Source organism: Hyperolius riggenbachi, chromosome 5 (assembly GCF_040937935.1).
Source record: "Hyperolius riggenbachi isolate aHypRig1 chromosome 5, aHypRig1.pri, whole genome shotgun sequence".
NCBI classification, from domain to species: Eukaryota; Metazoa; Chordata; class Amphibia; order Anura; family Hyperoliidae; genus Hyperolius; species Hyperolius riggenbachi.
The window spans coordinates 410,854,297-410,868,408 of NC_090650.1; the positions used below are offsets into that span (position 1 = coordinate 410,854,297).

The 14,112-nt window shown below is 43.3% G+C and overlaps 1 protein-coding gene across 2 annotated transcripts in view; it reads right to left on the bottom strand.

Annotated features, from left to right (window-relative positions):
• TNFRSF11B (TNF receptor superfamily member 11b) overlaps nucleotides 1-14,112 on the bottom strand; it is a 115,541-nt gene that overhangs the window by 24,288 nt on the left and 77,141 nt on the right. The window contains exon 1 of one of the 2 annotated variants that reach the window (XM_068237953.1): nucleotides 10,776-10,854. The exons of the other annotated variant lie outside the window; for it this stretch is intronic. Coding sequence (XP_068094054.1) covers nucleotides 10,776-10,808 — 33 coding nt within the window. The 5' untranslated portion in view covers nucleotides 10,809-10,854. Of the gene's footprint in view, nucleotides 1-10,775; nucleotides 10,855-14,112 lie in introns of those variants that run through there. 2 annotated transcript variants of the gene reach the window in all.

The following is a 14,112-nucleotide window of genomic DNA, read 5'->3' on the forward strand; positions in this document are numbered from 1 at the left end:
GTCGTGTGATGTACTTTGCTTCTACCTGTGCCAGTGAGCCAGCCTATCACAGAGAGGAGATGTGAAGAGAGAAGAAGGGCAGTTCCAGTATGACTCCATCACTGTTGAGGAATCTCCATGGCCAGTCAGAGGAGAAGCTTTCACTCATAACCAGGCAAGCGGGGGTGCTGACACCAGACCGGCCAATCACAGCCGCCCACTACTCCCTTTGCTAACTTGTGACAACGGTCTCGCGAATGGGACCATAGCACCGCCAATGGGCCAATCACTGCACTTGACATCTGATAGGTCACTGTGGGGTATATATGATAAGAGGTATAGATGATGGGGAGAAAGATGTCCTTGGCTTGACCTTGGTTTTTTGTCCATCAATCTCCCTATCCTAGTGCCCATTCTGGAATCTACTTTTTTCTTGTGGGTAAATCCAGGGAGGCTGGCTACTTGGACCTTAATTGTCTTAATAACATTTACAACTGTTGTCACAGGAACATCAAGCTGCTTGAAGATGCTCTTATAGCCTTTGCCTTTAATATGCTTGTCAATAAATTTCTGATCTCCTCAGTTGATTTTCTCCTTGGCTTTCTCTGGTCCATGTTCAATGTTGGACACACTATTCTATGGTTACCAAAGGATCCATCGACTTGTTCTTTAGTCTGTTGTGGAACGCAGAGCCGGGACAAGGTCCTCCAGCACCCAAGGCTGAGACACCAAAGTGCGCCCCTCCATCCCTCCCACCCCAGCCGCCACACACTGATTGCAATTAGACTAAGAGGCGCCACAGGGCCCACAACCTCCCCAACACCTTAATATCTAGTTATCTGGCTTGCAGTCACTGCTATGTATCCCCTTTTCTTATTTCTTTCTGCTTCAAACACAATTAGGAATGACAGCTGAATGAATTGTGCACCCCCTCCTACACTGCGCCCTGAGGCTGGAGCCTCTCCAGCCTATGCCTCGTCCCGGCCCTGGTGGAACGTGTTCCGATTTGGAGGTAAGTGTACCTTATTTAGCTTTACTAACACTGACAAATGCGGGACAGCGAACCAGAGCTGTAAAATCTGTGAAGTTCCTCTTCATTCTCCTGGCTTACCAGGACAGAGAGAGGTATGAATATGGAGAAGAACCAGAACCTGAACACCCGTTTCCCACTATGAGATCTGTAACTCCTCCAACCATCTGCATGCAAAAAGATGTTTACAAAGGTCTGTTCAGATGTCAGGCCATGAAGCAGATGAACATTCCAGACAGCTCTACAAATCCTGAGCTCAGTGATGCACAGGATGGTATCAGCCGGTACACGTCTACACAACTCGTTTTCGGAAAAACACAAAATTAATACAGTTCTTAAAGAGACACTGAAGCGAAAAAAAAAATATGATATAGTGAATTGATTGTGTACTATGAATAATTACTAGAAGATTAGCAGCAAAAAAAAAATATTCTCATATTTTTATTTTCAGGTATATAGTGTTTTTTCTAACATTGCATCATTCTATATTATGTGCAGATTACACAACACTCAGGGCCCTTTTCCACTAGCGCGTTTGCGCTAGCTAAATCGCAAAACCGCAAACCGCTAGCGATTTTACAATCGCTACGGTTTGCTTTTTAACATAGGAATCGCGGTAGGTCATTTCCACTACCGCGATTCGTTTTTTACTTGATCGCGATCGTGCCGCGGAGCGACTTTTGCCACGATTTTGCTATGCAGTGCATAGCATAGCAAAATCGCGGCCGCAAACGTCGGGAAAACGGCTGAATTGCGATTCAGCAATCGCTAGCGTTCAGCGCGAACGCTAGCGACTGCTAGTGGAAAAGGGCCCTCAGCATTCAAAATGAGTCTTTCAGAACAGTCTGTGAAGTAATGAACTCTCCTCTGGCAGAGAAAAAGTAAACAGTTCAATTACAGTTGAGATAATAAAAGTCAGATAACAGCCCTCTCCATTACTAACTTAGTCAGAGAGTTAATGGCTTGTTTGCATAGAGATAACAACTGGAGTTTCTTAACTCTTCCTGTACTGGAAACAATTAGACTGATGTATCTGATCTTAATGTTTTATTTCTTAGTTGTACTACACATACAAATCATAATATCATAATTTTTTTTTCGCTTCAGTGTCTCTTTAAAGAGACCCTAGAGCGGTTTGGATCTAACTATATGAATCCATTACGATATCCTGAACGAGAAGAATTTACTAAAAGTACTGTTGCTGAGATCATTTTACCACCTCTGGCCCAATCCAAATCACTTTCTTAGTTTTCTCCTAGGTGATATATTCACATTCTAAATAAAATGCCCTTTAATGTGTACCAGAGCTGAAATAAATAAAATGTTTTATACATACCTGGGGCTTCCTCCAGCCCCATCCGCTCGGATCACACCCACGGCCCACGCAGCCGTTCTCCGCTGCCCGCAGCTTCGGGAACCGGGTCCCGTCACTTACGTCAGTCGGAGCCAGGAGAAGTGCACCCTCTATGTATTTCTCCAGCAGCCTAATAAGCATCATTCACTAGCAACTTAGAGGAGGGTGGTGCCTAATACGGATCATAACAGCATTTCGGTAGTTGCTTTTGCTGAGGAGTGCCTTAAAAAATGTCAAAGCCATCAAGGACGCCCTCACCCAAAAAAAGTTTTAGAACCACTTTCCTAGGAGAAAACTTGGGAGAAAAGGTACACTGGATCGAGCCACTTATGTCACTCTATTTCGATCAGAGTGATATAAATCTAATTGAAAGTTGATTGAACAGCCACCAACACTAGCTATGTGCTCAGCGGTGAGCGACCATGATCCCGGCAAGCCCCGGAACAAAACTCCACCCCCTACTTAACCCCACATCACAAGAACGCAGTGTATTAATATCTCCACACCCCCCAGCACAGAAGGGGTGGGGCTGAGGGGTGCAGAGCAGTGGCTGCATCATTATAAATACTATTGATTTATAAAGTGCCAACATATTCCGCGGTGCTGTACAAAGTAAGAAATGAACATGGGGTACATATTAATACAGACAAATGGAATACACCAATATACAGAAAACATAATTGGTGACAAAGTACAGAATCGGTACAAAATTGGTCATGACACTGATAAAAGCAACATGATGAATAAAAGGTATAATTAATTCTAAGACACAATAGGGGGAGAGAGCCCTGCCCAGGCGAGTGGAATGAACAGTGGGGGAGGGGATCAAACAAAGTTTTGCCCCAGTTACACCACTGCTCCAATCTGTGCATGTCATGTGACATGCAGCAGAAGCTACGAGGAAATAGACTGTACAGCGGCTACAGCAAAAAGAGTGGGCCTCCACAGGATGAAGGGAATGATGCTGCTGTTGCTCTGCTCCCCTTGCCACAGGACCTGGCCCCTGTAGCCCCTGCTTCCCCCACCACCACCACCTCGGGGGCCTATTATTATGACATGCTGTTTGTGCTGCTCAAGTGTGTGTGGGGGGGGGGGGGGGAGGGGCTGGAATTACTAGCGGTACCTCCAAGAATTGGACTTGTCTTTCCACCTCTTCCCAAAGATGCTCAATCTCATTGACTTCTGGGAAATGTGGATACGAAGAAATACATGATTAAATGGGCCAGGACACCTTCTTCTGTAGTTCCCTGATTCAGTGCTGACAATCGTGTGCCTATTGTAGGTGGTTTGAGCTACGGATAGCACTAGGACTCGTCTGTGGCTAAGCAAACCCAGTCCGCAGCAAGCTGTGAGGCACGCTGTGTTCCGACACCTCAAGGCCACTATTACGCTTTTTCAGCAATTTGTGCTACAGTATTTCTTCTGTGAGATCAGACCAGACTGGGTCGCTTCATTCCCCACATGTGAGTCCTGGCCACCCATGACCCTGTCTGTGGCTTGTCAGTTGTCCATCCTTGGTCTACTTCTGATGGTTGCTAACCGCTTCATACTGGGAACTACCCACACAATCTGAAGATGTGTAGATACTCTGACCCACACGTCACCTTCAAGAACTGGCTGTTCCTTTTTTTAATATAATCTGTCCCTAACGGGAGCGCACATGCAGGAAGTGGTTTAATGGAGAGGAGATGAGAAGGATAAATTGCAATGGACTTTAGAAATCGCAGACGCAGGCACAGGAATACATTATTGCACTGCGCAATTAACAAGTGTGATACCTGCTTAAAGTGTACCTGAAGGTAGAAAAGTGAGGGAAAACTCTGGACTCTCAAGAGGCTTTCCCCATCCCCCCTCGCCTCCACTGATCCAGGGCTGTGACCTCCGGAACCTAGCCGACAAGGGTTCTGACGAGCAGTGCGTGTGGGCGTGTTCTCTCTGTGAATGGGCTCAGCTGCACTGCGCAGACGCAGGAGACTTTGCACCTGTGCAGTAGCATGGAGCCACTTGGGCTTGGTGGAAACATGACTCCATGCTACTGCGCAGGTGCAAGGTGTGCTGCACCTGCACTGTGTGGCTGCACTCGTTTATGGACGGGAGTGCGGCCATGAACTCTTAGAGGGTTTCCCAGCAGGCAGTGGTCTGGAGGAGGACTTGGGAAGCCTCTGGAATATCCAGAAACTTCTGTCTACCAAGCTAAGTACAGCAAGAACCCCAATATCCAGCACAGGTGGGGATTGCCTAATGCTGGATTTGTGTGCTTGACAATTGCTTGAGCAATTGGACGAAAATAGCACAAACCTCCCCCATGCAGGGCAGATACTATTAACCCATCCTTCGGGCGCCGTCTTCCAGAGGTGTAGCCAGGGTTTTCAGCGCCTGGGGGCAAAGACAATTTTTGCGCCCCCCTCTGGACAAAATGGGCATGGTTACACATCAGAATGTGGTCATGGTTATGGGTGGAGTCCCCTTTAAATAGCCAAATATGTGCCCCTTTAGTTAGCCAGATGTGCCCCTTTCACATTGATTAGATCGCCTTATTCTGCTGCTCTTAACGCTTCTGCAGAGGTAGGGAGAGAAGCAGGGGCCCTGCGGGCAGCCAGCGAGCCACCCCTCACACATATGGGGGTGCAGCAGCTGTGCTGAGCTCCCTCACAGTGCTACGTGGGGGACATCTGTCTGCCCTTGCCCACCCGCAGCTACTCCTCTGCCATCTTCACGACTTCCTGTAACTCCCAGCGGCTTTCTGGCGTGTTTTATGTACGAGACCCATAATGTCATGTGACCTGGGGCCATATGCAATTGCCTTTTTCACCTGAGTTTTCTCCTAGGAGATAATTTTTCATCTTCAATTTAAAATCATTTTCCAACACTTTTCAACTTAAAAGTACCAAAAAGTAGGTGAGAAAGTACTATTAAAAATATTTTGAGTATTTTTTTGCTTGCTGGTGGTTTAAAAGAAATGTTATTGGCAAATTTAAAATTATTACCTGGGAGAAAACTCAGGTGAAAAAGTGAATTGTATATGGACCCTGCTGTGTGTCACATGACATGCCGGGACTCGTTTAAAGATCCTGGGAAATTGATGGCAGCTACAAGAAGTGTTGAAGATGGTGCCCGGAGGATCGGTAAGTTGCTTCTGCTGCTAAAATACAGCCCCCATTATACCCCTCAGGCATGCCGGTTAGTTGAGACTCCCATTTGCTTGAGCTCTAAACAATGGGGTTCTTGCAGTATCTAACTTTTTCTCCTGTGGATCTCCTGAACTGTTGCACAGGACAGAAGGAAACAGAGAGAAAAGGACCCTGCATGTATTTAGAGAATTTAGCCTGTTTAATTCCCCCTCATCTGTGATGTATCTCAAGTTGTAATTTGATCACTCAGCTGTGTCAGCTGACTGCCATGGCAGAGCAGCTAATTTGTAAACACAGGATGTTACCAAATTATTGGTAAATAGCCGAACCCAATCGATCTGCTCTACTGCACAGGCGCGAGTCCTCTTGCGTCTGCGCAGTAGAGCGGATACGATCGGGTTCGGCTATTTCCGCCTTACCTGAAGGAACAGCCGCTACTGCGCCTGCGCAGGATCCCGGCAAGGTAAATAAATCAGCGCTTGTCGAGGGAGGATTCAGGGACACTTCGGGGGAGCCAGCACTGGACTGCCTGCAGCTACAGGGGTGGGGGAAGCCTAATTGGGACCCTGAGGCTTCCCCCTCCCATGGTAAATAACCCCCAGGGGATGTTTTTTTTTTGTTACAGAGTCTCTTTAAAGGTTATTATGCTGTTGTGTATCTTTAAGAGCAGAGAGGAAGTTCTGAGTTCAGGTCCGCTTTAAGATGAAATGAATCCTGGCTGTGTCAGTTCAGAAGTTCCTAAACTCAGCAGATATATAGAGCTAGACTAGATATAGACCCATACCTCCCAACTTTTTAAGATAAGAAAAACGGATACTTTAAGACACGCCCCATGCCACACCTCTAACCACGCCCTGCCACACCCCTCGCCATGCATATCACAGAGAGTTCAGAAGCAAAAGATGTCGTTTTATCATTCAAACCACACTGGTCCTCTCTATCATCAGTAATTTTCCTTCATTTTAAAGCGGACATGAACTCAAAACTTACTCTCTGCTCTAAAAGATAAGCAGCAGCATAATAACCTTCAAAGAAAAACATTTATTTTGTTACAGCTGATACAAATCCTGCAATACATCTGCAGCGTGTCTACTTCCTGCTTTCATGGAAGCAGACATAGGGTTAACATCCTGTGTTTACAAATTAGCTGCTCTGCCGAGACAGCAGAGATTCCTGAGCTGACACAGATGAGAGATCAAATTGCACTTGTGATTAGTCACAGGTGAGGGGGAATAAGACAGGCTAAACTCTCTAAATACATACAGGGAGGATTTATCTATATTTTCCTCCTGTCAATGATGGGCAGAAGTACGCACACTCCCCCGCCTCCTCCGTCCTAGCGTCTGCACTCCACTGAAAAGCAAGCGTCAGACGCTAAGTGAGGCGGGGGAATGTGCGTACTTCTGCCCATCATTATGCAACGGCAGAAGCAAAGATGGTAGGACAAACTGCGCATGCGCGGCGCAGTATGTTCAGGTCAGAGGTCAGGAGAGTTGCCCAGACACAGGCATCTATTGAAGAAGACCGGCAGCTGACGGTGGGGAATGAAAGGAGTGGTAAATATCTAATTTTCTCTTCCTACCATTTAGAGCTTTCATTTTAAAGAGGAACGCCGGTGAAAATAATGTAACTAAAAAAAAGTGCTTTATTTTTACAATAATTATGTATAAATTATTTAGTCAGTGTTTGCCCATTGTAAAATCTTTTAAATCCCTGATTTACATTCTGACATTTATCACATGGTGACATTTTAACTGCTGACAGGTGATGTCAGTGGAAGTAGCTGCTGCATGCTTTTTTGGCAGTTGGAAACAGCTGTAAACAGCTATTTCCCACAATGCAGAAAGGTTCACAGGCAGGAAACTGCCAAGAGTACGTACTCAGAATTTCTTTGTGGGAGGGGTTTCACCACAATATCAGTCATACAGTGCCCCCTGATGGTCTGTTTGTGAAAAGGAATAGATTTCTCATGTAAAAGGAGGTATCAGCTACTGATTGGGATAAAGTTAAATTCTTGGTCGGAGTTTCTCTTTAAGATAGAATAAATCCTGACTGTGTCAGTTCAGAAGTTCCTGAGGTCAGCAGATATTTAGACATAGAACAGATATAGACCAGCAGCCTTGCTATATTAAAGATATTCACAGAGGTTTTCAGTGCTGAGTGATGGATACAACTCTCTAAAAACCTGACCTGTTCTCATTCAGAAGTCACAGGAGGGTGTGACATTGTGACAACCCCACCGGCTACAAGGCCTGCATTCAGGTAAATGTGTGATGAGTAAGTTTACAACTATGTGCTGTATATATAGTGGCTGATTCATCGTATCCCATCCCTGGAAGAACCACCACAGCCACATCTGAAAACATCAGCTTCTATCGCAGGTAACCAAGTGGAGACATGGAAGTGTTGCCGTGTCTGCGCCACAGAAACGTCTTCCAATCCCCACAGGAAACTGTCCCCCACTGTGTACAATCATTCACAGTGTGCAGGGAGAAAGAGAGGCTTATTGCCAATAGCAGCCAATCACATGCTTGCTTTTACTTCTAAACTTTGCAAAGTTTAACAACATACGATAACAAGAAATAGAATGACAGAGAGATTGATGGTAGATAAATAGATATGATACAGATACTGTATATAGCTAGCCAGACAGATAAACAAATATGAGACTGATTAGATCGATAGATAGACATTAAGGTGGACACTAATGATACAATTTGCCGAACAATCGTTTACGAATGATTCTTCGTATGAACAATCGGAAATAATCATTTGGGACCACTAATGGACAAAAATCTCCTAACCAATCCGATCAGACTAATAAAATCGATCCGATTTTCTGATCTGGTTAGGAGATTTTTGTCTCTGCCTCAGTGACTCAAAATATTGCTACTGTCACATAAGTAAACAATTATTTTATATTTATAACACAGTAGTAAAACAAGACCCTCCTGTCCTGTGTTTATAAATTTGTCAGTCAAACCAGCAGGTGGCATTCCAAATGAAAAGCACAATGTACAATCATAAAATGTGATACCAGCATTTACCTAATGATAAATAAATAGAAAATAAGTAAAACCTAACAAATAAAACAAAAATGAAAGAGTCCCACATATTCCCTATAGTCTCCTCGAGAGAGAACAGGGATATTTCTTTCCTCAAAAGTTTTCTCCTAGGTGATTTTTTTAAACTTGTTGTCAATAAAATGCCTTTTAAGCCACCAGAAAGCATGGAAATACTACAAATAATCTTGGCAGTACTTTTTCACCTACTTTTCTGCACTTTTTCAGTGCTGGAAAGTTATTTTAAATAGAAAATAAAAAAATATCTCCTAGGAGAAAACTAGGGAGAAAAATTGAATTGCATATGGGCCAACCGATCTCCCCCATTCCCCTTATTAATGCACAGGTTCCCTGCACTCACCCTGTCCCACTCCTGAAATGAAACACTGCTACTCTCCTGCCTCCTCACACAGCACAACAAGCTGATTTTCCCCACTGATGACCTCTTCACCTCGCACTCCTCTCACTTCTCCTCCTACTCTGACTGCATGCTGTTAGTGTAAACACAGTACAAACACGCCGCCCCTGTAATCTCTGCGTCTGATTCAAATGTTTCACCTTGCTTCATGATAGAACCGGCCCTGAGTATCCTCTACTCTCCATCTTCCTCTTCACCTTCTCTTTTCTCTCATTCTCTCTTTCTGACCCTTGTCCAACATAGCCTGAAGAAGGAAATTTACATTTTCTGCTAATATTTACAGTTAGCAAGTACCATATACTAGTGCCTCTCTCTCTCCCTCCCTTTTTCTGCCTGACCCCACCCCCCCCTCCCCCCCCCTTCCTTCGAAAGCTGCACTTCATTAAAATGTTCTCCTGAGTTCTCTCACCGGAGATGTTTTTGCACTTTTGTCAAAAAATACTTTTATAGCTTTAACGATCAAAATATATAAATAAACTAAGGTGTGTGAAATGTAGTTGATTTATTTTTAATTTAAGTTTGATTTTAACTTTCTTCAGCCAGCGATACACTGTACAAACTTGTTTTCAATCGGCACTGCGATCAACATTACAACGATACACATCGCGACTGACCTCACTGAGAACCAACATTGTGTTTCTGCATTTCAATCACACAAAAATCCACCACTATTTTTGCCCAATTAGATCTTTTTTAATACATAAGCCCTGTATGGATTATGTATTTGTATATTTTCACTTGCTGGGTGCTGAAAGCTCATTGGTCTCAGATCCAATTCACATTTTCACTTACATTATCTCCTAGGTGATATATTCACATCTTATCAATAAAGTGCCCTTTAAGCCTCCAGCAAGCAAGAAAATGGTGAGAGTAATTTTGATGGTACCTTTTCACCTACTTTTTGGTACTTTTTCACTTGCTGACTCTGAGTGCTGAAATGCTATTTAACAGAAGATGAAAAAATATCTGTTAGTAGAAAACACGTGAATCCAAGAAGTGAACTGAATCAGGCCCATTGTGTAGTTAAAATGAGAAAAGCTTAAAGGATCTCTGTCAGGAAAGTCTTAAAATGTAAAATACATGTAAACATACACAAATAAGTAGGTTTCTTCCAGAGTAAAATTAGCCATAAATTACTTCTCTCCTATGTTGCTGTCACTTACAGTAAGTACTAGAAATCTGACATTACTGACAGATTTTGGACTAGCCCATCTTCTCATGGGGGGGGGGGGGGTTTCTCAAAACCTGTCGGTAATGTCTGATTTCTATTACCTACCGTGAGTGACAGCAACATAGGAGAAAAGTAATTTATGGCTAATTGTTTGTACTCTGGAAGAAATGTACTTCTTATTTGTTGTGTTTTAAATTTTAAGACTTTAGCGACAGTTCCTCTTTAAGTTAGGAGAAAGGGTTACTGCACCCCCCCCCCCCCCCCCCCCCTTCCAGTCTGTACCTCTCTCCATCTCTCTCTGTCTCTCCTCTTCTCCTCAAGGTCCCTTTCCTAGAACAAAAGAATACCTGCAGAAGCTCCTTTTGCAGAATAATCCCACCTGAATCTGTTCTGAACAATACATTTCTCTTCTGCCGAGTGGATTACATTATTGCGCTAACTGTGCCATCCAGTTGCACAGCATCCATCCAACAATCTGCATCCATCGTCTAACACCGACCATCCAGCCAGTCTACGCACAGATCCCTCTATAGCTGGCTGAATAAGAAGCAGACACACAGCCTCCCCCAGCAGCAGTAGCAGCATAGCCCGCCGGCCACAGAGTGTGCAGCCCTGACACTGTGTACTCACCACCACAAGCGTGCAGCAAATGATCTTGTACATTGTGGTCTGTGAGCAAACCTCAGCAGCTGGGAGCACAAGCCTCCTCTGACTCGGTCTAGGCCCTCCTCCAGGTTTTATAGCATTTATATACAGACAGAGGTCTCACATCTTACACCAGGAACTAACGTCACTGTGCTACTTTTTTTTTTTTTTTGCTTTGGGTGGAAAACAAACATTTTTATTATAAGCTGAAGAGATCACAGCAAGTGTTTAGGGTCAAGGTTCTGATGCAGACAGGCTGGGCATCCTGACTGGAAAGTCCCCCCTTGGGAATGAATAAGAGGTTATCGGAAACCTACATATATCTCTGCATACCTCTGTAGTGACAGCAGAATTCTGAAAATATCTCACCTTTCATTCATAAAAATGTGGGGTGAGATAGACAGGGCTGGGAGCCATTTCTTTAGTGACCAGTGAAGGGGATAAAAGATGAATTCGCTGGTGCATTAAATGAAGGTGTTTGCCAAGTAATATAGTTATTTGCCAATCGTTTAAAAAAAATCCTTATAGCACTTAAAGAGAAACCGTAACCAAGAATTTAACTTCATCTCAATCAGTAGCTGATACCCCCTTTTACATGAGAAATCTATTCCTTTTCACAAACGGATCATCAGGGGGCTCTGTATGGCGAAACCCCTCCCACAGGAAACTGTGAGGACCATGGTCCTGGCAGTTTCCTGTCTGTGAACCTCGTTACATTGTGGGAAATAGCTGTTTACAGCTGTTTCCAACTGCCAAAGAAGCAAGCAGCAGGTATTTCCACTGACATCACCTGCCAGCAGTAAAAATGTCACCATGTGATAAATGTTAGAATGAAAATCAGGTAGAGGAAAGCTTTTACAATAGGCAACCACTGACTAAATCAGTTATACATAATTATTGTAAAAATGAAGCACTTTTTTTATTACATTATTTTCACTGGAGTTCCTCTTTAAAAATGCTTTTAACAGCTTGAAAATGAAACTCTGTGGTGATCTGTACGGAATGTTGCTGGAAATTTGGGCACATGAGGCGAGTGGACAAAAAGGGAGCTGCCATTCACTCCTATAATACCGTAAATATCGTTTGATGGGCGCCAAACAGGAAAAAAGTGCGCCCGGAGATTATTATCGTTTTCAAGCTTGTGATAATTTAAGTTTACGAATAACATTTACAAAAATACTAAACATATTTATCGTATTTAACTAAAACATTATTTAAAATGTTATCCTTACTGTTTGTAAAACATTATTATTCACATAATAAAGCAATCAGTATGTAAATTGCAATATATTTTTTACAGTCACAATTAAGCGATCACTAAGGGGGGGTTTTAGGGATAGGTACCACCAGGGGGATTTTAGGGTTAGGCACCACAAGGGGGATTTTAGGGTTAGGCACCACTAGGGGGGTTTTAGGGTTAGGCACCACCAGGGGAGATTTAGGGTTAGGCACCACCAGGGGAGATTTAAGGTTAGGCACCACCAGGGGGGTCTTAGGGTTAGGCACCAGCAGGGAGGTCTCAGGGTAAAGGTGGCCACACACGATACAATAAAATGATCCGATTTAACAGTAATTCGATAAAAACGATCGTATCTCCCGAAAAAATCGAAAGCTTTTTTTTCATTCGACTGAAAAATCCGATCGGATTTCCCGTTTTCTTCGATTTTAATCGATCCGGACTGCCAGATATTTTTCTTCAATCTTTCTAAAGATTGTATGGTGTGTGTTGGATTGTCAATTTATTAATATACACACCCTAGCAATTTTGTTAGAGTTTCCAATCATTTTTATCATAATTGGGGGGAAAAATTGAACATAGGTGTGTGGTACATTGGTCATATTTTTAAAATGTTACAATCAGTCCGAAAAATTGATTGCAATTCTTAAATTGAACAGATATTTAAAAAATTGTATGGTGTGTGGCCACCTTTAGGCACAACCGGGGAGGTCTTAGGGTTATGCACCACCAGGGGGGTCTTAGGGTTAGGCACCAGCAGGGGGTCTTAGGGTTAGGCACCACCAGGGGAAATTTAGGGTTATGCACCACTAGGTGGGGTCTTAGGGTAAGTCACCATCAGGGGGGGGGGTCTTAGGGTTAGGCACCACCAGGGGGGATTTAGGGTTAGGCACCACCAGGGAAGTCTTAGGGTTAGGGATAGGTACAGGGAGGGTTCTGTGTGAGAATAGGGTTAGGTTTAGTTGTAGTAAAATGTTAGTAATATTTACTAATGTTTTACAACAGTTATTACGAACGTACTTATATATTTTTTTCATCGTTATAAGCAATATTTTCAGATTTTATTACACGAGGAAACAATAAATGAAGGTTATTCACAATATGATGCAATTATAACAATTATACGTATATTGTCGTTTTGTAACAAACGTAATTATAAGTTTCACTTTTAAAACCGGGAAGATTGTCGTTTTTTCAATTTGCAATTTCATAGACATTATTAATAAATGTTTTTTAATTTGTAAAACATTATTGTAAACGAAATACAACACAATATTTTTTATAAAGGCTATTACTGCTTATCGTTTACACCACGTGTCTTTTTTTTCAAGATGCCCTTTTTGCATGGACGCATCTGGAGGGCCCCTTTAATGTTTTTCTCTATTGAGAAACGCTGAATAGATATCCCAACCTTCTCCTGGACACAAGCGGTGGGGATGAGCCCCTTGTATGGACAAGGACTTTTTGGAGAGCTTACAGAGTGCTCCATATCTTGGATCACGCCGGCTGGTATTGCTCAGAGTGCTCAGAGAGTTCTGGCATAGGGGTGACAAGGGCCTCGATTCATCAAAGGCTGTGTGATAAAAAAAAATCTGGTTGTTAAAGTTCCACAGGCCTCTCTTGTGACCCAGCTATTTTTTGCAAATTAGGGCTCTGCAGCTTTAATGGCTTGCTGCAGAGCCATAGATCCGTGCACACAAATGAACAGAGCTTTTTTTAAAAATAAAATGTACTATTTTTTATTTATTTTTTTACCCAGCCCTCCCTCCCTTCTCCCGCCAGCCAATGACAGTGATCGGCTGTCATAGACATCAGCCTATGAAAGCCGATCGCTCCTGAGCCTCCAGAGGGGACAGCTGAGTGACACGGCGTTAGATCGCAGCGCAGTACAATGTGAATAAACGGCGATTTCGCTGTCTAACAGTCTCCTAGCGACGATCGCCGATGGGAGACTGATGACAATCGGGGATGTGCTCGCAATCCCCAGCCATTTATAGTCATATAGCGATTAAAATACCACATACAGTATTTTAGACTTTTGTGTTTTGTAATTCATAAAATTTTTTACAGGTGCAGTAGAAGTTC